The 25,659-nt window shown below is 40.3% G+C and overlaps 1 protein-coding gene across 2 annotated transcripts; it reads right to left on the minus strand.

Annotated features, from left to right (window-relative positions):
- Window positions 1–2,206: 2,206 nt before the first annotated feature.
- On the minus strand, window positions 2,207–24,643 carry LOC128426633 (signal transducer and activator of transcription 5B). 2 transcript variants are annotated; one of them, XM_053413632.1, is made up of 19 exons: window positions 24,438–24,643; window positions 23,220–23,354; window positions 22,457–22,613; window positions 21,947–22,036; window positions 21,563–21,740; window positions 18,629–18,759; window positions 15,682–15,833; window positions 15,270–15,425; window positions 13,927–14,106; window positions 13,581–13,668; window positions 13,008–13,130; window positions 12,674–12,766; window positions 12,120–12,326; window positions 11,880–11,974; window positions 10,577–10,719; window positions 10,145–10,300; window positions 9,784–9,835; window positions 8,617–8,724; window positions 2,207–4,824 (listed from the first exon to the last, which is right to left on the minus strand). In XM_053413632.1, the coding sequence occupies exons 2-19, from the start codon at window positions 23,345–23,347 to the stop codon at window positions 4,704–4,706; spliced, it is 2,358 nt and encodes a 785-aa protein (XP_053269607.1). In that variant the 5' UTR covers window positions 23,348–23,354; window positions 24,438–24,643; the 3' UTR covers window positions 2,207–4,703. The 2 variants fall into 2 exon arrangements, with proteins under 2 accessions (XP_053269607.1, XP_053269606.1); XM_053413631.1 differs by having other exon boundaries at window positions 2,207–4,827.
- Between the last annotated feature and the right edge of the window lie 1,016 nt (window positions 24,644–25,659).

Genomic DNA, 25,659 nt, shown 5'->3' on the forward strand with positions numbered 1-25,659 from the left:
TTCACATACATCTGTAATAAAGCAACAGCCACACACATCTGTAATAAAACAACATTCAAACATATCTGTAATAAAACAACACACACACACATCTGTAATAGAACAACAGCCACAAACATCTGTAATAAAACAACATTCACACACATCTTTAACCAGTTTTGACAGTAGCAGCCCAACATAGAAAGTCATGACAACAGCCTGCTCTGTGAAGAACGTCTCTCCACCACCTACAGCTGCTGATGAACTGCTGAATCAGGCAGGATGATCAAGACCTGCAGCCAACATCAAACATGGGCTGTGCATTTCCGTAGGACACAGATTAATAAATGCCTCTGAGTGCAAGATGATTCATCATACAGTCGTACCTGTTATACAGAAAGAGGGGTAAGGTTATGATGTACAAAATGTATAACAAGAGATAAATGAACAATTAACACAGGCAAAAAATAAATTTTTCATTTCATTGGGCATATAAACCCCAATACTTGAGTTTTCTCAAACCAGCTCTTAAGACAAGCTTCAAGTGGTTGGCAGAACCCTCTACTGCCAACCAGCTTCCAATGGCAACGAAACCTGGAGGCGCTGTGGCTCAAACCGCACCAGTGGAGGACAACCTTTTCTTCCACCGCAAAAATGTACTTCACAGGTTGGGGAGAGTGACCAGGGGAGCAGCCAACACACTCTTGGCTGTCATTCCTGTGGCCCCATACTCTCCTTTCTTGACTTTTGGGGAAATGTGTCAATAAAGGGAAAAAACCATCACATATACACCCTAATAGTTGTAAGGAGTTATGTTGCCCTTCATAAAAAAATCATTAAAACCAGTTACCCATCGTAATGATGCTGCAATTAATTTCTTGTATTGCTTTTCCAAACTCACCCACTTCCCCAAATGCTAGTTTTTATTCATAGGACAACTAAGCCGTTTTTTGGAGCATTTGCAAACAATGAGGGCTGAGGTGTGATCTGACAAACCAGTTATCATATAAGAAGATTTAATCATCCTCCATGAGATGATCTGAGGTCAGTCAGCTCTAAATATTACCACCATATCCTTTGGTTTCCATTTTGTTCAAACCTTAGCAGCAGCCTTTAGGAGAGCTTTTCACTCTGAGAGCAACCACCAATGATGGGGAAACCTCGGTCCAGTTACATTACATGACTGCTTTTACTCTGAGGATCAAATTAAAACAAAACTTAATTTGTAGAGTTGGCAGAGTTAGTTAAGACTTCTAGCTAAATTTGATATCGTGCTCATGTATACCAGATGTAATGCAATTCCCTACAGGCAGTCCTACTATGTCACATTAACAGTAACATGAGATCACTTGACCTTGACCTTTAACCCCCAGGTACCAGAATCTAATCCTTTCATCTTTGAGTGCAAGTGAATGTTTGTACCAAAGACATTACCTCAAGAGATAATGTTCAAGAAAAACATACACATTCTTCGTGATGTTTGTTCAAGATATGATGAAATTCCCCTTGGGCATTTCCTTCAAGGCTTAAGACTGGATGAAAAGTAGGTGCAGACGATCAACCGTCATTACACACCCCTTTTGACGCACTACCCGCCCACAGACACACAATTTCCTCATATTCGTGATTGATCTGTGACAGGCTTGCAACCCAAATATGTATCTTGTTCCCACTCTCACTGTCAAACTCCTTTTTGGGACTCTGTTACGCCATGACAGGCGCCCCATTCCAGCCTCTCTAAGACCTGGGAGTGAGACCCTAAAACAGTTCTTGTTAGTGGGGATAGTTTCAGTAAAACGTGTGGGTAATTTGGCAGCTTCTCCCCTGATAATAGGAGGGGGACTCTGCGTACTAACCCTACACCCCTAGGGTTATAACGAACTTGCATGGAGGCTAATACATTTATATGCCCATTCAAATGAGAAGCTTGAGCTTTTAATTGCTGATGGCATTACAGTAACATTTCATGGTCTTCCATCCAGTAGTTGACAAGATCCCTAAATGTCAAACATTTCAACCTGCTGGTAGAAAATCAGGGTGATCAACAAAGTCCTGAGGATTCTTCTTCAGTTTGCCTAAAATTGAATGGCACTACATCGGTTACATACTTAATAATTCACTCCAGCGACTTACTGCCACTAATGTGGCTGAAAATAAGATGATAAAATACCATTCATTTTTAACAGGAGAAAAACACAAAGTTATTATAGCAAATAATGCCACTCAGTTAATTAAAAAATGTGTTTTATTTCCAAGTCAAATCCAAACACCAAACTTCCGGCAAAGTGTAGCACAATGTGGAAGTACATGAGGCAGATTATACAGAAGCCAGCGGACAACACAGCAGCAGTGAGCTGGATACACATATTTGGTTGATTCAAGGACAAAAGGGGAACTACTACTGCATTAGTAAAAATAAAACGTTTTGTGTTTCAGCTTTTATTTCACAATAAGCGTAAGAGGTAAAGGCAGCACACGAGTTACATAGTGTCCCCATATACACTCAAATCATTTCGTTGATTTGGACACAACTGCCTTTTTCCCCCCACAGTGACTTTCCTGAGGTTTGCTGTGTTAACTTCATTATGGGTGAGTTGTGTTCTATGAGAGATTTTCCCTGGATGCTGGTAGTAGTACAGTGTTATGGACAATGGCTTTCAAATGTTCTGATGGACAGTGCTGTCCTTACCAATTCAAAAGGCACGGAGAGATCTACGGAGCAGTGAATTTCCACAGAAACGTTTACTGAAGGTTATTTCAGGATAACGGAGAAGCTAGAAAAAGATTACCATCATCATCATCATCATCATCATAATGAGCAGAATGGACAAACTGCAGCTGAGGTGGGTGGGATAATTCTTTCTCTGGTTTCAGAAGCAAAGCTGCACACATGATCAGAACTGTGATGGTTATGTATCTGATCTACTAAGGATCAATTAGTAAGAGTTCTGATGATCAATTAATGGCCCTTTCCTTGCAAAAATGAGTGACGCAATGCAAATAAAATTGGTGTCATCCTCTCACATGTGGGGATGTATATTACAGTAAACTGAATGTTTTTGAATTGTGGACAAGTGGTCAGAAAAACTGAACAATTCAAAGATATAACTTTTAGCTTTGGATGTCTGAGGGTAAATAATTGAGATTTTTTTCAAAATGTTTATACACTTTGTGGACAAAACAATTAATTGAATTAATAGATGATGAAAACATTTATAAGATAATAAAACTGTTATTTTCAGTCCTGATCTGCTCTCCGATTATCCAGGCAGACAAAAAGTATCATGGCATATTATATACACCGAAGGTTCCATTCTGACAACATATATTTATACATACATCGAATTAGAGAGGGTAATTCAAAAGTCTTGAAACTTATGTATGACGTTTTACAACTGGAACTACTGTTAAGCATTTACTGTTTTGTTTTAGTATGTTACAGACAACTGTTAATACACAGAGACTGAAGCTGTGTCAGTAAGCATCTGAATAGCGCAGCTAAGGGTTTGATCTGGTTTAGCTAAACAGGGACTTTCTGGGTTGAATCTGATTGCTGAGTCAAATTCAATATATAATCACTACTTAACATTCACTATTAAATACTACAAAATGATGATGTTGCTGACAGTTGTCTTATTTGATTGTTTATTATTTTTGTACTTTAATCTCTATTACTGGAGAAAGAATATCTGAGCTTTCATCTATCTCTGTGACCGCTGGCCAGTCTACATAAGCAATGGCGTTGGTTGGTGTTTAAATTGATCATAAACCATAGAACAAGCAAATAGTAAGATAAGCAAGTGAAGGAACCAGAGATCCCAACTGCAACTGGAAACATGACCAGTGATTACTCTCAGCTCAATGACAGAAACTTAAGTTCTACCAGGTTCCAACTTCAAACCAGACGTTGAACCATGTTTGTGTAAAACCTCATGTTGTTCAGATGGTTTCTTCTACAGGACACAGCTTCTGGGCTCACACTGAACCACAGGTGAAGTTGAAACTGCAGCTTCCCAGGACACTACTTGATTTAGTTTCCAGCATGACAGGTTTAAACCTGTCTAAAGCCAATGACACAGCGGTAACTGCAATGCCCCTACATGGGAGGCATGGTTGTTGATTTAGACTTGTTTTGCTAAGTGGCTCTAAAGCAAATGATTAAAGATAAACTTTGAAAAATAGGGGGAAATAAAATTTCCCATCATCCTGTAAATACTGCTGGTGTTCACAGTGGCTGATGTTCAGCTAAAGTTACATAGTCTCACTTTTTTATGGACTTACTACTAGATAGATAGTAATAAGTATACAACTATTATTAATTATTGACAAAGAGAGAAGAGAGTCGGTTTTTCTGCATTCAGTCACATTAACCCATGTTAACTGAGTGTATAAAAATCCCATTGACCCAACCCAGGTCTTCATGACCGTCCTGAGAAACTATGATGGGCGGAGAGAACACCAGGCCCTGTCCTCTGTCCAATGCCAATAAAGCTGACTCTTGAAAACATGGTTTACCATCTCCACTGAGACAATATTGATTAGAAAAAACATTTCTTATCTTCTGCGGGCAGCAGAAACATGATGAATGTGAATTGTAATGTTGATCTGTCAGAGGGACAAATGAACCCAGGACATCTCTTAATGTGGCTGCAGTTCGGAGAGAATTAAAGGACTGCATAAGATTAAGTAGACCTGAAGGTGTGCAGCAGTATCAGGTTTCAGGTTCAGGACTGCTGGCTGCTCCACTGGTTGGCCATGGGCCTGCGGAGCAGTTCCTCTACATGACGGGCCACGTCCATCGTGTCCTCCAGGTCAAAGTCTCCATCTGCATCCAACATGGTGTCACTACTGACAAGAAGAGAGCAGAAACAGACTTTGGATGTTCTATCATAAAGGCCATGCTGTATGTAGGTAAAAAAATCTATTTCAAACCAAATTAATTTTCTCATAGACCCCGTCACGGATTCCTCAGCCAACTCAAATATGCTCGTAATAATTTCACAGAAATTAATCAACATAAGGGCTTTCTCTTTTTTATTCAAGCTTCAGGTGAATCTCTGTAGGTTCATAACCGACTCCTTTCACCTGGTTTCAACATTGAAATGTGATACAGTGTTATTACCTCCACCAAAGAGGTTAAGCTTTCATTCGACTTATCTGTTTTTCTATTTGTCTGCAGGATTAGACAAATAACGTACAGAACAAATTTGTACCACAGTAAGTGGAGGGATAAGGTCGGTCATGTTGGGACAGCTTTTAACTATGTCGCCTTGGAGAGCAGGTGATCAATTTACAAAGGCATTGAGGTAATGATGCAGTGTTAATTTTGGCAGCTATTTTTGATTTAGTCTTAGTCTTATTCTTTTGACGAAAATGCATATTAGTTTTAGTCACATTTAGTAATTTTTATCCTTCTCAGTTTTAGTCTAGTTTTAGTCGACGAAAACGAATTACATTTTAGTCTAGTTTTAGTCACATTTAGTAGCCACATTAAACTTCTTTTCTTCCCATCTCAGGCCCAGGGACCCTGTGTTGTGTCTAAAACTGCATAATAGTTTAGCTTGCAGTACTTAGGTTGTCCATTAGATATCCCTACCAGCATAAGTCTATACAGTTGCAATCAGAAATATTCAACCCCCCAAAGATTTTAAGGATTTATCAATTAAAGTTGACAGAATCTTGCTCTTTGAGCTCTTTGAGCAAGGTTCTGCTTCGGATGACTTCTTTATGAGTTGAGTGATACAGAAAATCAACACGGAAAATGCATGATGTAGTATTTGTGTGTAGCAGTATATTTTGTTAAGATAGCCATGTCACAATTATTCAACCCCTATATAATATTGTTGTTTTTAAAGCTGTCTGGCAGTTTTTTTGTCTTAAAGTTGAGTTGAAACATTATTAAGCCTTTGGGAACTCTATACTGATCCTTTATTTGCTTCAGCTGTGATGCATATATAAACCCCACCCATGAAGGTATTCAAGGTGAGTTGCAATCATGGGAAAGACAAAGGAGCTTCCACAAAAGCTGAGAGAGGAGATTATTTCATCACACCTGAAAGGCCTTGGGTAGAAGAAGATTTCCCCAAAAAAATATATTCCAAGAGACACAATTGGGAACATTATAAGGAAGTTTAAAACTGATGGAGCAGCTTCAAACCTGCCTGGCCTTGGAAGAAAGCCCAGCATTTCATCAAGGACCCTCAGCAACTTAGTCAGAACAATTCAGATAAACCCCTGTGTGACTGCAAGACACCTACAGGATGACCTGATGAAGGCTGGTACAAGTGCGTCAGTGGCAACTATAAGACGTGCACTGAATAAAAAAGGACTTCATGGCCGGCTTCAAGACACACTCAGCTCTTGACCACAAGGAACATCAAAAGTTGACTAGAATGTGCCAGGAGGAATTTGGATAAGACTACTGAGTTTTGGGTGACAGTTCTATGGACTGATGAAACCAAACTGGAACTGTTTGGACGTATGGACAAGCGGTATGTCTGGCGTGTGAAAGGCCAGGCTTAGGACCAGAAGAATACCATCCCCACAGTCCAGCATGGAGGTTGGTCAAAGATGATGTTGGGCTGTTTTTCTGCGGCAGGAACTAGTAATCTTTACTGTGTACATAGCATCCTTTATTCACAGAAATACCAGGCCATTTTAAAGAGAAATGTGATGCCTTCTGTTGACAAATTAAACCTTGGTGATCATTGGACTTTCCAGTAAGACAATGATCCAAAGCAAAACCTCCAAATCCACCAAAGCTTGGTTGAGAAAAAGATCCTGGAACGTCCTGGAGTGGCATTCACAGTCACCAGATTCAAATTTGATTAAAAATCTTTGGTGGGATTTAAAGAAGGCAGTTGCAGCATGGAAGCCATCAAACATCACTGATCTAGAGGCTTTTGTACTTGAAAAATGGGCAAGATTCCTATCGAGAGGTGTAAGAAGGTTGTCCGCACTTACCGAATTTTTTTTTTGAAGTTATAAAAGCTAGAGGATGCGCCACAAAGTACTGAAGCTGGGGGGTTGAATATTATTGCACATGCACATGTGTTGAAAGAGTTCCATTTTTCATTTGAACTTCAAAGTTAAGTCAACTTCTGTTGTGAAAATAACTAAAATACGCATCAATACATATCTTTTGTTGTTTGATGAGGTTTTTGTCATTTATTGTCATTATCTGTCATCCACATCGCTATAATGTCTATTGAGGTGAGGGGGTTGAATATTTCTGATTGCAACTGTAAAGCAACCTTTACTTTTAAAAGAGTAATTTTGCCCCCTCTTCCCCCAAATAAAATGTGTCTGGAGCTGCAAAACATGTTTGATAACAAAGCTAATAAAGTTTAATATAAAGTTATACTAAACTAAACTATAGTTTGTTGCTTTTACGAAATTATAGAACAACAATAAAGAAAACTCTTGACATTGTATTGCTATTTGTACCTGTTACAACAAAGGAAAACACTGAATACTTATGAAGAGAAGAAAATACACAGGCAAGTGTAGGCCTACTTTGAAATAAATTAAACACAGAACTTTGTAGTGCTATTTGAGTCCTCCCAATATTTGTGGGACATGTATGAAATAAGAAGTACCCTATTTTGAAATAAATCAAAACATATAGCTGCAGCTTAATAGCTTAAAATATATATTTAGTTTTAAATGAGAAAACAAAAAGTGAGAGCAGGTCAGGCTGGAGGTGGACACAGAAACTGAAGCTCGGTACAAACCAACTGCAGCTTCTGCTCTGATCAAGAAGCTGCTACGCTGATCTCTGAGCAGCTGAGACCAGAGAAACCCTGTTTTCACTGTATCCATAGTTAAGAAGCAGTTAGTCACTGAGCGGCTGCTTCACGTGAACGAGCTCTGATCTTGTGTCTCTGAGCGAGTGAGCGGGGCGGGGGGGCGGAGCCTCGGGACCGGTGCGCTATCTGGGGCACACACACACAGACACACACTCACTCGCCCGCTCCTGATACTTCATGACGGCCCGATACGATGATGTTTAAAACAATTATTGTGACTTAGTCAACCACCAACATTTTCGTCTTGTCTGGTCAACGAAAGTTAAAATAGATTTAGTCATAGTTTTTATTTTCAAAGATCCGTTTTCGTTACGTCTTCGTCTCATCTTCGTCATGGAAAAAAGTTTGTTAACGAATATTTTTCGTCATAGTTTTCATCAACGAAATTAACATTGTACTGATATCTGATCTACTGAGCGGCCCACATGCCAAACAAGCCAGTAGCCGGTCAGATTTACCTTTATCCTCAGCGTGTCCTCAGGTTTAGCTTGTACCGCTGTTGCGATTAAAAGCGCGGAAAACGTGACGAGGCTAAGGTTTACAACTGAAGATAGGTGGTCGCTGTCTGCTAACATCTACTGGTGGTTGGCATCTTAATAAGTGTGGTAGACCTTTTAACATACAATTGATATTCTCCATCTTGTCCTGTGTCTTCAAAAGGAAATGATGTTTGCCTCTTTGCATTTGTGTTGGTTATTGTCTTGTCATCTTATCTTGTCTTTTTGCTCCTGAAGTTGACTGTTGACTTGAATGATATATGTAGAACTCATGGATCAGCAGAAATGTGTAGCATATGGTTGAGTTGACAAAGGTAAAGGAATGTACTTACATAGGAGGGTAAACACTGAAGTTGTTGGGGTGGGTCACAGAGGGAGAAGCTGTCTGATCCATGAATGAAGGAGTTGCTCCGCTGGGTTCAGGGTTTGGGGTGGTAAATCTTCCAGAGACACAAAACACGTTTTGTTATTTTGCTTAATAATTATGTTTTTATTTTACAACATAATTACAATTCTTGGACATTCCTCTGTCCTATTTAGAGTTATAATCACCAAAGCAGAGTCCCCCCTTGGTTGACCACTTTAGTAATATGAAGGCATATAGGGATATGAGGCAGATCCAAAAACGCACATTTCCAGATGGACTGTGATTTAGAAAGGGAACACTGTGGCATTTTGGCATCCATGTTATTTTTGTGCACACTTTTAGTAACTTTTAGTATGAATCCTACACACCGTTTTATAAATGAGGGCCCAGGTCATGATCAGATATCACTGATCACGATGACAGGGCTGAAAACTGCATCTGTGGTGGAACAAATTACTTGAGTGAGGCCCCCTACTCAGGAGGTGACAGGAAAAAATGAAACCTGAGATAAGCCCACTGTGATCCTAATGAAAGTTGGCCCATTTAATGCAATAACTTTAAATAACTAACATTACACAGTTCACTTAGTCCTAATATTCACACACACAATATTATGGAATTCTCTGAGAGTAATGGCCACCACCAATCATCACCAACCTTTGTCCATCTTTATATACATGTTCAAACAAATTCAGATCCACCTGGTAAAAACAATTCCAAATATTTCAGTAAAAATACTTGCACACTTTTAATTGCTAAATATCTGGTTTCATTTGTACTGTATAGACATCTTCAGGGGAATTTGGCCATCTTAGAAAATGGCAATATTTCTGCCAGAAATAATAAGCCTGCCTGAAGTCTTGCAACAGTCTGAGTCAGAGTAAAAGTGATTCAGTCCTTCAAAGGTATGATACCATTAACTTTTCAGAACATTGCAAGACACATCAGTCTGAATGCTTTACAGTGTTATTTTAGATGGATGGATGGGGCGTCATCTTTCAGCGACTCTTACACCAAATGCATATCAGGCTTCAGGAACTTGCTACTTAATCAGTCCTGTCAGGTACTGGAGGGTGTGAGGTGAACAGAGTTTCCTGTAGCAATTTTAGAAAAAAGAAAGAGGTCTACTTACTCTGGGACAACTTGTTTGATCTGTGGTTTTACATATCCGTCTACTGCTTTTGCTGAAAGAGACACATTAACTGAGTTTAGGATTTTTAATTAAAAAATATCAGAATCAGAATTATTTTATTTGCCAAGTATATTTACACATACAAGAAATTGCCTTGGTGTGATTGGTGCATTGTACATAAAACAACAATCAGACATAAAACATCAATATAAAAAGTAAGAAAAATAAGTTATGGGCATGTGCCGTGCTAAGGGTGTAGTGATTGGTTTCGGGATAGTGCCAATAATATATATTGACATCAGCTAATTATGCCCATATGATAATATTGTGTAAATAATTTAGTGCCTCTTAAAATTCTTACAGAGTGGAGGGGTGTAGTACTTGGCAAAAACCTCATCTTTGGGCTGGTCAGGGTAGAGATACAGAAGGTGGTTCAGGTCACTGATGCGATCAGCCAGGGAACGAATGGAGAAGTCCTTGGTTGTGTAAGGTAACAGATTCCAGACCAACCTCTCCCCTTAATTAAAGACAGGAACCAGCACAGATTACAATCACAAGACTTACCAACTGATTCATATATTATTAATGCTGCAGAGAATGCTGCATTTGCATTATTTAGTGGGATTAGGAGCTCACTATTGACAGGAAAAGTTTTTATATAGGATGCTACATTTCACATGAGCAAAATCTTGCCTAGCCTTCATTCCGCTTTATGTTATTCTACTGACGTTATAATGAATTGCCCTAGAAATTCTAACTAAGAGTAGAAAGGCTTTAAAGGGCAGTAATGTACCTGATTTGTTGGGATTCTCAGCCACCCAGGCGATGGTGATGCCTCCGATCTCAGAGTCACTGAATCGCAGCAGGAAGGTGCCGTTGGGTTTGGACAACAACATGTCCTGTGCCTGCTGCTTGTTTACAAAGCCTAGGATGGCACTGCATACAGATTCACACATTGTTACACAACTATTTCATGCAGTGGCTCAACGTGTGAGCACCTTCCTGGTCATGGCAAGTGAAGGCTAAAATGTATTCGTTTAATTATTTTTCAAAAATTGTAATATGTAAAGTTTACATTTGTTCTTCCAAGGAGACATCCTGTTCAATAAATGCATCAAATCAGACCCTTGCACAAATAAGCCTCAGAACGGACACATCACCAACAGAGCTGATGTTATGTCTTCTGTTGAAACGTGTTTTGTTTCATCACTCATCATTTTTGACTTTATTGAATTTGTGTAAAAGTGCAAATTCCGGTCCTTCACAAACTTTAGGAAAAGTAAAGGAAAGAGTAAAATTTAAATGCATAACACTATAAAAAGTGAACATAAGAACATGCTCTTAAATAAAGACAGGAAATAAACAAAAATAGAAATGAATATGTATTATGTGGGGGCAGTAAGACGTTCAGTAATGAGAGTTTAATAATGAACAAACAATAAATGGACGTCAAAAGAATTTTGCCTGGTCAAAGAAAAAGGTAGGTCAGTCACATGTTGGTTTGTGCAGTGTTTCAAATGTGTTTGTGTGTGAATTCAAATAAGCCACCAACTAACCACCAAACAAAATTGGTGGTTTGTTTGGGAGATTTGCTACTGTTGGACAGATGTAGATGTTATACCATTTATTATGTTTTTTTGTAAATCTGGGTCTTGGGGAAACACCTGATTACTCTCGGAGCAAAGCTTGTAGTGTCTCCTAAAGGAGCTGTGCAAAGTCTGATTAATATCCTCAAGCGATACTGGAGTACTTTGGTTGTGTTTGAAGAGTAAACTGGGGGGTTGTTGCGGAACTTTTAATAGACTTAAATCAATGTAATGCACAGAAAACGAGCCAATAATCAGGATAATGCTTTAGCAGTGTAATGCTAAATCAGTACTTTTCAATCTGTAGAATGACTAAATTCTCTCTGTAAATCTTCCATTTGCTGCCTTCCAGGGTATTTATGTCTCACGTGGCTGCAGTGATGTTCGAGTGTAGGACACCATGACATCACTAGTGAGTGTGATTACAAGTGCTACCAAGCAAAGTCTTATCCTTAATGAGATATCAAAGTTTTAGAGGTGAAAATGAAAAAAGTCAGCATGAGTCATTACCCATCATTCCAGTGAGGCTTGAGATGTTTCTTCATGAGCTCTACAACTCCATCAAACCACTGCCAGAAGGTGAAGTTGCGTCCAGGTAAGCTCTCCTGTACAAAATAAGCATATTAGAACAAAATGTTTACATGCACACAAGAAGCTGCCACTGACACTCTGTATTGATGGCACAGCTTCTTTTCTTGCATCAAATGAGTCTGAAATTTACAATCAGCCTTGGAAAGGAGCTGGCCTCACCCGATTGAACTGGGCCCAAGAGATGGTCATCTTGCTGTAGTCCTCAGGGTTGTTGCTGCTGCTTGAAAAAGCCTTTTGTGCCAGGAAGACCAGGTTATCCTCTGACAGGCCACGCCCGCTGTGCATTTCCGCCTTGTACTTCATATCCAGGGCCTCGCACAGCTGGGGCCACAGCACCTTTTCTGGCACGATGAATGGCACCCTGCCCTGAGGAGAATAGGTATGCCGTGGGAAAATATGAAAGAGAAGCACAGGCCTTTCAGATTCAGTTGTTGTTTCAGTGAAACATTGTAAAATTGCACCTTTATGGTCATTTCTAAGATTTAATAATTACACTGAAAGACGAGCGTGAGACACATGAAAACATATGTGAAAAAGCAGACATCACACATATAACAAACTGGAGCTTTGAAAATAACTGACGTTTGTGTTTCTGATTCTAGAAAAATTTCATGAAAAAACATGTAATATTACTAAAATATGGTCACAGTCTCAACTGGAGAAATATAGGGAGCCCATTGTGGAAACCGACAGTACAGGAGTCGCCAACTTACCGGCTCAGCAAAGGCATTGTCCCACAGGACTGTTGCTGTAGCATTGTTGTCCTGACTGCCGTGGACGATCACTACCACAGGCAGTGATAAGGTCTGCAGGTTACAAGAACAACAATAGGTGGGTAACAGATTCTTCTGGATCATTCAAACTCATGCCAGAAAACATTAGGTTTACAGAAAGCTTGGACAAAGCCATAATCTTGCTAAATAGTACTGGGTAATAATAATCTTCCCAAGGAGAGAAACACAAAAGAGATGAAATCAATAAAAGAGGACTAAAGTAATAATCAGTGGTATAATTTCTATTACAGATCCCAGTGTCCCCTCTAATTACTTTGACATGGAAGACGAGTTCGTTTCCCCCGACACTGAACTGTGATTCAAACAGAACTGTGAACTTCTCCTCCGTCACTGACTCTGCACCTCGACGGTCAGAGCGCTTGATCCGTTTCAGTGACTGTAAAAACACAGAGATCAAAGACATGAGAAAGCATCAGATGAATTCTGCTTAAATACAACTAACACGACCAATGTGGGGCATAGAAAAACAGCTCTGCAGCTTCTAGCGAGAAGCTGGACGTCACTGAAATAACTGTGTAAACAAATTAAGATGTTACTCAAGTAAACATGTAAGCCTACAATACAAATGTAAATAAATACAAAACACTCAACCCCAAAGTGCGATGGTATTGTGTTAATGGAATGGAATGCTGACTGCATTTATACAGAGTTTTTTAATTAATGCTATCTATTTGTAGGAGCAGTCATACTAAAGCAGCTACTCCAGCCGTCTTCTCTGCAGAGAAAAGCTTCCTCATTCCTCCCCGGCAAGCTTTTTGGAAAAAACTCTTTTGTATCCCTCTCACATACCATAGTAATATATTAAACTATTTCCAATAGAGCCTACCATGTTTCTGAAGTGTGCACTGAGGGTGCCAGTGGCCTGGTGATATTCCATCACACAGTTGTTGTTGAGGATTTCTCCACTGCTTTCACTACAAAGGCAGAAGAAAGCGATTAGAAATAATTGAACACACCCTGTAGCTCTTCAACAAAGGAGACAAAATAACAAACAAATCTATTAATCTCACATGATTAACCATTTTAGTACATTCATGAAATAACTTCTAATATCTAACAAAGTACCAGCTATAGTCACCCACTATTTTAAGCCTTGTATAGTCACAATTAGGTTTTACTAATGCATCTGAAAAGCAAGTGGGATGCATCTGTCTGCTTGCTGTGCCACTCACCTGTGTGTGCTCTCATTCTTCAGCAGAGCTTTGGCCTGCTGCTCACTGACAATAACAGCCTTGACCTGTGGTGGGTTCATGTGGACGTTCAGTTTTCCGCCCACCAGGAGGCGCACAGTGGCTGCAAACTTGGTCTGAGTCTTTAACACCTGGGGTGGCTGCTTTTCAATGATGAAGGTGCTGAGGAAAAGATGGAACAGTGACATGATGAGCAAAAAAAAAGTGTCAACGGCCTAATTCATTGGCCATCCCTCATTGTTCAAGATATGTTCACATATGGAGTTATAATAATTTAATGATTGATGAACAGGTTAGAAGATCCTTGGCATTTGAAAATAGCAAATGTCTCTATATTCCGTCATAAAGAAATTCTGCTGCACAATGAGCACAGATATAAAAAAAATTACCTGCACCACGATGTGTGATTGTTGCTATGAAATGTGTGACAGAACATTTTGAAAGTAATGTAATTTGTCAAACAAATAACGAGTAAAAGACGTAAAATTTATCCTAATCACGTGTCAACTCACATCCTCTCTGGAAGAAACAGATAGTGACTGAAGGTGAATTGGTGTTTTCATCCAGGTTTTTATATTTGTTGATAGATGTTAATGTTCTTGGAAAAATCTGTGTTAATGCTGTATAGCACAGACACATTTTGATGAAGTTTCAACAAGTCATCAGGGGATGACCTCTACCCCAGCACCCACCTAACAGCATTTCAGTTACATTAAGTTATAGTAATGACAGGAATATTTCTCTCATAAAATCCAAAATATCAAAAGATTCCACTAATTATTTGATTAAGATAGCTGTGAAGTTTCATGGTAAGGAAACTAAATCATTGCAGACAAAAATTTGATTACTGTAATAACAAACAGTGAAAAAGACAAACTAAAAGGGTGGTAAAAAGCAAATACCATTAAGGAAAAAAAAAAGTCATCTTGTGCAATCCTGTAAACGCTCACAAAAATCTGAATAAGAATTGATGAGCAGTCACACCCCTGACTAAACCATAAACCTACAAACATCAAAGTTATGGGTAGCTTGAAGTAGCTATACCCCTGGCCTCCTGCACACACAGAAGATGCCCCAGGAGGCCTTATTCACATTCATAAAGCACTAAAAAACTGTTTGAAACAACTCCTTTGACAACACCAGAATCCTCACAAGAGTAAAGACCTACTCACTGTCAGGGCACTACCTGTATAGCTTCTCCTGAATCACTTGGCTAGAGTCTCCAGCCTTGGCTTTATAACAGTTGGAACTAACACCCAGTTTGCCAGAGCACAGGTGGGGTAACTTTCCTACAGGAAAAGGAAGAGGTTAAGTCAAGTTATCACCTGGTAACCAGGGCGGAGATGATATCAGTGATGTCACTATTGAGCTTGCTCAGCAGCTCTTCCATGGGGCCTGGCAGGGGGAGCTGTTGGGTTAGATGCTCACAGCGCCGGATCTGCTGCCGGTTCTGCCAGATCAGGTCAGCCAGCTTCTCACACCTTGTGGACAAGCAGAGGATTTTGGGATACCACCATCATGTGGGGGGGAAATATCATCAGTCACTCCTCTATAATCCCATGCGTTTCTAGATTTGGTTTCTCAACCTAAATGCCTTTATTAAAAGAGAACATTTCTACAAACTTCTCTCTATCATAATTAAACATGCACTTGCATGGAGGCAGGTGAAACTGTTCCATCCATCCCTGTAATATATTATGTAAGTCAAACTAATTAACATGCATTTCCAGTATGTACCAGGACTGAAGGACATCCAGTCCCCCCTCATGAGGACCCCCGTTGCCAGCCAGCTGCTGCCTCCTCTTCCACTGGATGAGTTCCTCATCAAGGATTAAAGTTTGCTGCTTCCTCAACAGGCCCAGGGTCTTCTGGTGTTGCTCTGACAGGTCCTGCAAACACACCACCAGCCAAATGCTGAGTTACTTTTGCATTTACTCAGTGCATTAACATATCAAGCTGCACAATATGAGAAAAATCTTGTATCCTGATAGGTTGTTTCATATCCCGATATTAATACATATCATGTGCAATACTGCTTAAAAAGTGCTACCATAGAATTGTGTCCCTTTAGGCACTCAATAAATTTGGTTATCAAAATAAAATATAAAACTTTATTTGGTTAAAGTTGGGTGCACCACCCTTCAAAGAAGGGAAAAGATAGCCAATTTATTGATTAAGATCAGTCTCATTTAGATCTAGTTCAATTAGAAATCTCAATATTTTACCATTAAAGATTATATAATGAACAGTGAAGGTTATGGAGTTCTTAACAGTGTAACGGTTGGCAAAATTCACTTATGCAACATTAAATGACAGAACATTTGTGAAAGAAAACATTTATTATGAACATAATAAAGTATAAAAATAAAAATTGTTACCCGATACATATCGTCACATCGCACAGACCTTTTAACATACAACAGAGAAATTATGATCCTGGGAGAAACAAGGTTACAGTGTAGGAACCTGGTTTACATATGTGGGCTTCTGTGTGAACTGATTTTAATTTGAAGGAGGATATTTTCTGTGTTTGATATCAAGGTGAAACATTTATTGTCAGTTTTTCTTTTTTTACATGTTACTCACGTCTGGAATTGAACTTGAGGTACTGGTGGATAAGAAGCTAACTTTTGTAATTGAGTAGTCTAAAGTTTTGACTTTCATCCGATTACTTTGCTGTAGCCATATTCTCTTCCTGGCGTCTTTGATAGGAACATGCTTACACATGTAAAAAGCTAAATAGAAATCCAGTTATACAAACACATTGCCTAGGGGAAAGCTGGTTGGGGTGGTCCGATTTCTTTGGTAACCTTCCCCAGGATGATAATGATCTTCTCATATATAATATTGAAGAAATCAGATTACTGCAAAAAGCAGACAGTACCCTTTCTACATAAACAAATGTTAACATGATGACTAAAATATATTTTTGATAGAGCCCGCCCAAATCATTAAATAAGTTACATTTTTGAAATAGGAAGTTTTCATTTAATTTATATGCAACACCAAATTGTATAATGCAAATTCTACATATAGTGCCTTTGTGATAGTCACCAAACAAAACAGAAGTTGTATGAATAAATAATGATGTGAAGAACTTAAACTCTTTGTGGGGGATTTGACAATGAATTCATTAGTGTCACAGCCTGACGAAAGAAAGTGCTCTACAGTCTGATGGTATGGAAGAGGGCATGCCCCAACAGGCTGAACAGACCGTGGTTAAGTCTTAAGTATCCTTTAAAGTCTGCAGGCATCTCACCTCACCAATATAGCTGATCTATACGCATCTCAACTCATGATAGATGAGAAGATTGAATCACCCACTGCAAAGCCTTCCTGCCCTGGGCAATGCAAACTGCAAGCTTGTGGTGTTTCCAGTTATGATCTTTTCTATTACTCTTCTCTAAAAGTTTACAAGGTCTTGTCACAGAAAGTTATGAACTGTCAATAGTGTAGTTTGGATTTTTTGGGAATCTCCTTTTGTTCCTACATAGAAGAGTCCACTAGGGCAAGTGTCAGATCAGCTGGAGTCATGCAACGCTTCCTTTGAACTGGAGGACAGAATGTACAAGGATAGTGACCCAGAGCTTGTTCACCAACAACAAAGAATCAAAATATAATAAGTAACTGGCTGGACTGGAATAGTAGAATAAGTGGTCGACTTTTTGTTTAAAACTTAAAAGCAGAAATACAATTTATTTATTTGGTTCTTTTCCTGTTTTATTAAGATTTATATTTATTATCCCAATATTAAAATTATATTATGAGCAAAGGGACATACAATTTGAGAAGAATGGGACCAAGAATAGTCTTTGTCAAATAGAAGTTGTGAGACAGTAGCTGATTATTTAATTGAGCCTCAGTAACAACTATTTTACATTAAACTGTCCGCAACTGTGTCCATAAATCTATGAATCTCATTGTCTTTGTTAGATGAAAGCTAATGCCAGTTATACCTTATTAGCAAAGAGTAGATCATCGGCCCACCAAAGCCCATAGAAGGCTATTAGATTGAAGGTCTGAACATTTAAAGCATGTAGGATTCAAACCTCGTCTTTCCTGAAGGGTTTCTGTGTTTACAATACTGTGTGTGTGTGTGTGTGTGTGTGTGTGTGTCCACACTGATACAACTTAGTTTTAAAATAATCTACATCCATACTAACACACTTTATGTTACAAATTATGTGACCATTAATGCACACTGGGCATGCCAGTGGGAAAAGAAAGCAGATTCTCTTCTCTGCAGTTGACTGACTAAGCAGTTTTCAGACATGACCTCACATGGTTAAATCTGGAGAATTGGCAACAGAGTTTACAGAGAGTTTGCCTTTTAACACATGCACAACACAATGGGAGATTCTCTGCACAGATGCATTAACAACAGCATCAAACCCTCCACATTATTCAAGCGAGAGGTGGATCAGCTGGGTGCAGCAGAGAGAGGCAGGAAGTGAGATATTAAATCACATGACACACACGGACACCAGTGTCAGCTCTTTACACCACAAACTCTCTTGTCATCTTCGTCTGTGTCTTCCATGTGTCACAATAATCGTGTAGTCAAAATCTGATACAGTGACAGACCTAGAGTGGCTGGCATTTTGTATCATTGCAAACCTGTGATATTGCAGAGCCAAAGTATATATGTTGTGTGTGTGTGTGTGAGAGTGTTGTTTCTCCATACAAGCCTGTATTTCTGTAGTGTGGTGGCCTCTCTGGTGAGCCAGGCCTCCACAGTGGCCCTCTTGCTCTGTAGGGTGGTCTCTCGCTGGGTGCGCTCGGCTGGAGGCAGTGAAGACAAGTTGCTGAGCTGTGCTAAAATAGCAGGAAACAGATAACAGACAGATGTTTCCAACATAAATCACTGCTCACTTGTTGGGGGTCTCCCACTGTGTTCATCAGTCTCTACTAACTTTCTGCAGACTTTTATACTTGAGGGCCAGGTGAAGAAAGTCAGCAGAAACTATGGAGGCTTTCACTCAGTTATTTGCATTTTCACACGCACCTCCTCCCGTGAACATAAACCTGCAGAGTTCAGTGCATGTCTGAAAGCGACTATGGTGTGTGAATATTCATGTTGACATAAAAACAACTGCTTAATGCTGCGCAAGAGGTTTATCTACTGCATTACCTTTGATACAAGTTGGATTATGTATTAAACTTAATGCCAGGACACTATGGTATGAAGACAGGCATCTTCCGGTCTGTAGATAACAATCAAAGCCCCGTTAGAGCAAATAAATGGGTTCAGAAAGTGAAACTCCGGATTGCTTTTACTTTGAAACGGTTTGTGACAGACAGATAAACATTGTGGTTCACAGTAGAGTAAACATAAACAGTTTAGATGTTCATCTGTTGAATTTATGTCACAAACAAATGGTTGCAACACTTTCAGTAAGCGTTTAAAAATGAAAGGACTCCAGCGTTCCTGTTGACCAAATCGATTCTTTTGTTAAAGCAATGTGTTTGTTAATTTGTTAAAAAAAATGGTTTAATGTAAAATATTTGCTGGAGCGGAAGATGCAGGGCTTCATAGTGTATAGTACTGATAGATGAGTACACAGAACTACTTTTATACAAGGACACAGTCATATTTCTGGCCATATTCAAGGCAGAGCCTATATGCAGAAACATTGTGCAGCAGTAGCAGCTCCTCTGCAAAACATATTGTCAAGCTCATGCGATAAAAATATTGTGAATACACTTACCACTTTCAGTTCGGGAGGCAGATACCATCTTTTCATTTAAGAGTAGGCTCAAAACCTTCCTTTTTGATAAAGCTTATAGTTAGAGCTAATTAGTGCGGAAGAACGTAACTTTTTCTATTTTATGACACATGACACACAGAGCTTCTCTTTCCAGCTTCTCCTTCCTCTTCTCCATCCCTATCCCCCTTCCCCGGAATCCCTTTGCTTTATCACCCGCAGATCCAGGGCCTCTGTGGCCGCACCATGGATTGGTTTGTGGATCGCGCACCGGGGGTCGCAGTGTTGGATCCAGTGTGGCGGATTGTGAGTTATGTGGGCTGATCATGGTGCTGGTGGCGGACCCTGTGTCGCGTTGGCATTGGGCACGGGCGGTGGACCAGGACCGCGGTGGTGGCTCGTGATGGGTCCTGGTGGGCGGCGGTGGACGGTGACTGAGGACTGGAGTGGCGTCTGGTCTGGATGGTGGATCGTGGTCCTGCTGGTTGCTGAGCATGGACTGTGCTTGCAGCGGGACTGCTTGGCATGTCATGTTGGGGTTGTCCTTCGGGATGTCTACCCTCATCAAATGCTGCTAGAGACTTTAATCTTGATGATGTTTTCCTGCATGTGGCATCTATTGCACTTCTGTCCGTCCTGGGAGAGGGATCCCTCACATGTGGCTCTCTCTGAGGTTTCTACTTATTTTTACCCTGTTAAAAGGGTTTTTAGTAGTTTTTCCTTACTCTTGCTGAGGGTTAAGGACTGAGGATGTCACACCCTGTTAAAGCCCTATGAGATGAATTGTAATTTGTGAATACGGGCTATACAAATAAAATTTGATTGATTGATTGATTGAATAGAGCCGATGCTGTGAATATGAATTGATTAAATATTGTGCATTGAATAGATCAAGTTGTATAACTGCCTTTCTTTGTGTATATTTATGCTTTTACATTCAGCCTTTAACAATAATATGACCCTCCAAAGTGTTTTTTTAAGATATCGGGTTGGTAGATCTAGGCTTACATTTGGAATAAAAAAGTCATCTTCGGCTTGAAAAGGTTGGTGACCACTGCTTTACAGCATCTGGGCGGCCCTGCTAGCCCCCTCTTTGCAGCGCCACTGCATCAACGCTCATTAGCCTACTCACCGGCTGTCAACAACTCACATATAGCACTGATCTATATAATAACCTTTTATGTTCCTGGATAAACGGAGCGTCGCTTCTTCTGCAACACTGAAGTTCAAACACAGCATTGGGTCATTATCTGCAGGAAGTGTGTGTCTGCTCGTCTCTGTGGCTCTTCACATAGTCCATTCACTAGTTTTTAAATCAATGATGTCGGATCATGAATCCATCTCATTCCAGTCACTTTAACCCTGATGTCCTGGCTGTGAGCATCACGTTACATCTCTTACTTTGTAATTATCAGGTGAACGGAGTGCATGCAAAATCTTGGACTTTTTCAATGTTTAAATATGTGTCTAATAAACTCTGGAGCAAATCAAACAAACACAAAGTAAACGTCAGTACTGTTCAGGTCGTTATAGCTTCTGATTAGTGCTGGTGTTTATTGTTAACGTATAAGAGTTAACCCTGAAGGGGAGCATCAGCCACTGTCCCCACCTCCAAAGTCTCAAAATTCGACTTAAAAGGGAGTGTCTGTTGGGTGATTTTGAGCACTTACGAGCGCGTAGGGAAGGGCAAACTGCCTCAGCCCAGTGCTTGCAGAAGCACAGTTAGGAATGCAGAGCAGTAATGCTTGGGAGTATTGTTTTGCGCCTGAAGAAACTGTTCTGTGCACACGGTCTTTGGTTGTGGTTGTTGTTTGTACATGCACAAATTGACTCAGTTTATTCATTTATTTATTTATGTATGTCTCTGTGTGTGTGTGTGTGTGTGTGTGTGAGTGAGTGAGTGAGTCTCTCACCCTGGATACGAAGGTTCTCCTGGTACTGGATGATGAAGTACTCCTGGCTGTGCTGCAGCTTTCTCAGTTCGTTCTCAGTCTCCTGTGTTGCCAAACGAAGTTCCTCAAAAGCCTGGTTGATCTGTTGGTGCCGCTGTGACAGGCTGTCCATTGCCTGGCCGCCAGCCTCAGAGCTGGCCTGAACACACAAACATTTAAAATATTGGAACGTCAAAATCATTTCCCCCCCCCCGCTTTTTGCCCCTTTAGTTTTGTACGAACAAAACCATGGGGCCAATTCATACATTTATTTGTATATTTGATTTATCATCTTCCAAACATGTAAATCTCAGCCATTGATCCATAATATAAAAATGAAACATCAGCAACGTCTTCGACACTTACATTTGTAGCTTCTTGAACCAGCCTCTGCTCTGAGTGCAGGATGTGTTTAATGCAGCGCACCAGCTCCAAAGGACAGCGGTCATAAGTGCTCTGCATGCGGACACAAGCAAAAATTATTTTTAACTAAATGTGAGATGAGAAAGGATTTTTTTATATGATTGCAACACATCTGCTCCAAATGCACATATGATGTCCCACAAAGACGGGACTGTTATGAGCACCAGAATTTAAAAAAATTCTCTTTTTTTATGATCCACTTATGTTTATTTTCATATTAATAGAACTTAGAAATCAATTTTTTTGATTTTTGGGGATTTAAAAGATTCTGCAGCCAGCTTAAAATGTAGTGATGCTGAGGATTATTACTTGTATTCTTTATATTATTTACTCTATCTATTAAAAGAATGTAAGGTAAGGAAGTCAAATTATTTCAGCATAATGTTCCACTGTCCAAAAACAAGAATTATGGGCGATCTAGTTTTCCTCTGTCTTACAGTAGCTGACTGGTACCTTGAGCTGGTTGGCACAGTGGCCCAGCTTGATCTTGAGAAGAAAGCCGTCCTCTCCTCCCTGAAGTTGAGCTCTCCTCTGAAGCTCGGCCACCAAGTTGTCCAGCAGGCGCTTGGCTTTGGCCTCCTCCGCTGGGTTGTCCAACTCCACAGAATCCCTTTGAAATGTTCATCATTAGATTACTGACCAATGCAAGGCCAATCTCAAGCTCAGTGTTGCTCAACCAGAGCCGTTTTCAGACATGTACCAGAAATTTTCCTGAAAATGAAGCCATGCTAATATACAACAGGACATTTTTCAGAGAAATCCCAGCAAGTGAGGGGGGATGTTAATGAGTTTCTAACACTAGATGGACGCAAAAAACAGAAAGATGTAAATATCTGTTGGTGGAAAAGAGGAGCTGACAATGAAAAACTAGATTGGAGAGCTTTTGGTGTTAGGCGCTAACGCCAGAGTTGATGTGGTGTAAACAGGAACACTGAACTTTCTGCAACAGACTATATATTTTGTCCTGCCCCCGTGCATGCTCTACCTGGCACCACCCCTGGCCTAACTGTTCCTTAAAGCTTTCTTTTTTTGTGAACGCGTCTGACACAAGTTCATCTCTGAAAACAGCTCAAAACTAGGTGCACTACACTAAATATATTACATGTTACCTACATCCAGTCTAAGACATCTTGTATCCAAAGAGATAGTGTCATTGATCAATCCCAGATGCTGGGAGCGACTTGAGTAAAAGTAAAGGTCATGGTGTCTGTCATACCACAGCTGGGTCTCAATCCACTGGGCCAGGTAGTGCCGCACCTCGATGGGAAAGTGCTGGCCATACAGCGCCTGCATTTGGTGAGACGCCTCACCCTGGAGCTGCTGGGCCTGGATCCACATTGCCATGGTGCTCCTGTGGAAGCAGGGGGATTGCAGGAAAAGAAGCCAGGCACAGGATGAGGAAATAATAAATCACACGACCAGAGGGAGATTTTGGAAAGAAAAGAAGATGATGGGAGGAGGGTAAATAGAGCAGGAATTTATGCATACAACTTTTTTTTAAACAATGTCTGCCAAACTGGTGAGCGGTTCCAAGTGGAGACAAGATAAAGGTCTTAAGTTGCAATCCTGACAAAACCACTTTCTAAACTTCCTGATTCACCATTGAAAAGATACTGGGAGAGCGTGGCCTAGGGGATAGAGTGGGTGCTCTGCAACAAGAAGGTAGCCGGTTCGAATCCCACTCTATCCCATCTGCATGCTTAAGTGTCCTTGGCAAGATACTGAACCCCTAAATGCCCTTTCTAAATTCTAAAAATGTAAGTCGCTTCGGATAAAAGCATCAGCTAAATGACATGTACACTTCCAAAATTCAGCTTTGGGTCATTTGTTAGAGAAACTCTCCTCCATCTGACAAACTGACACAACACGGATGGATTAAAACTCATTTAGAGTGATATCTCATTTAGAATCGATTTCTACACTCTTTCTCTGTAGGACAAAGCTAATGTAGCCAGTGTCATTAGTTCAGTGTTGAACTCACTCAGAGATCTAAACGGATCATATATGTATATACATATTTATATATACGTACAACCACCATGGGTCTATGTTCTGCAGTAACACACATGAGTATGGATCTGAGAACAGGACTTTCTGATGTTTCACCACAGAGCGGAACATAGAAAGGAAGCTGCGCTGCAACAACTTTGACAGATAGCTTAGCTTGCTAGCGTTACGATACCTTGAGGTTTGCTCGTTGGCTACCAGAAGAAACTTGCAAATAGCGACCTCTGTCTTTTTACCGAGCAACTGTGCAGATGCGTGTGTGGCGGTGGTGAATGTACGTTACATGTATTGCTTTGGTAGAAGCAACGCAGAGGAACGTAGCTAAGCTAGCGAAGGAGAGCCATTCTACTAGCTAGCATAGTCATGGAGCTAAGTGACAGGAGAGCGCTGAAAGTTCCTGCTCCACAAGTGGTTCACAGAGACTCACCTTTCAGAGGCTGCCGCAGCTCACAGCTGCACCATGGACGAGCAGCACACACGCACACACACACACACCCACTCACTCACTCACTCACTCACACGATTAAAGATCTCACAGGTCGGGTCGCGTATTGTCACATCGCCAACTTTGACGCCTCCTGGTTTCTGGTAAAGCAGCTGTTGTTGACCAGCACCGAGTCAAGAGCAAGCATTAAACACAGCTTCCTGTTTCAAATTTCAGACTAAAAGTCTGATTCAACCGCGGTGATATATCCAATATGTATTTGACAAACGGTGGGTCTGGTTGTACTTTATCTGTATAGTAATGGGCTGCATGAACAAAATGGTGGGATTTTGTTATTGTGAGACAATTATGAGATTATTTAGATGATTTGAGGTAAGGTACAAAGGTTCCTCATATCCGGTTATATCCATAACTTTAGAATCTAGATAACTTTGTGCATTTCCGTTAGGAGCCCCGCCCCTAGCCCGCACCCAGCTGTATGACAAACACACAACTATTTAATTACAGACAAAGATGGGCAGTATTTCTATTACTTGTATTTGAAATACGTATTTCAATTACTTTGAGTATTTTGTCATTTGTATTTGATAGGGCCGATAACAAATCTAACGTAATTTGTAACAAAATACTTGCCTCCCTGATGGTATTGCATGATGGATAAGTATCTGCCTGTATTTCTCAGCATTGAGGATACCAATAATGCTGACCAAATCTCCAACTCCATTTGCAGAAATGCAGCCCCAAACTTGCAAGGAACCTCCACCATGCTTCACTGTTTCCTGCAGACACTCATTATTGTACCACTCTCCAGCACTTCAGCGAACAAACTCCTTTCTTCTACAGCCAAATATTTCAACTTTTGACTCATCAGTCCAGAGCACCTGCTGCCATTTTTCTGCACCCCAGTTCCTATGTTTTCGTGCATAGTTGAGTTGCTTGGCCTTGTTTCCATATCGGAGGTATGGCTTTTTGACTGCAACTCTTCCATGACGACCACTTCTGATCAGACTTCTCCGGACAGTAGATGGGTGTACATGGGTCCCACTGGCCTCTGCCAGTTCTGAGCTGATGGCACTGCTGGACATCTTCCGATTTCGAAGGGAAATAAGCTTGATGTATTTTTCATCTGCTGCACTAAGTTTCCTTGGCCGACCACTGCGTCTATGATCCTCAATGTAGCCTGTTTCTTTGTGCTTCTTCTAAA

Source organism: Pleuronectes platessa, chromosome 21 (genome assembly GCF_947347685.1).
Source record: "Pleuronectes platessa chromosome 21, fPlePla1.1, whole genome shotgun sequence".
Classification (NCBI taxonomy): domain Eukaryota; kingdom Metazoa; phylum Chordata; class Actinopteri; order Pleuronectiformes; family Pleuronectidae; genus Pleuronectes; species Pleuronectes platessa.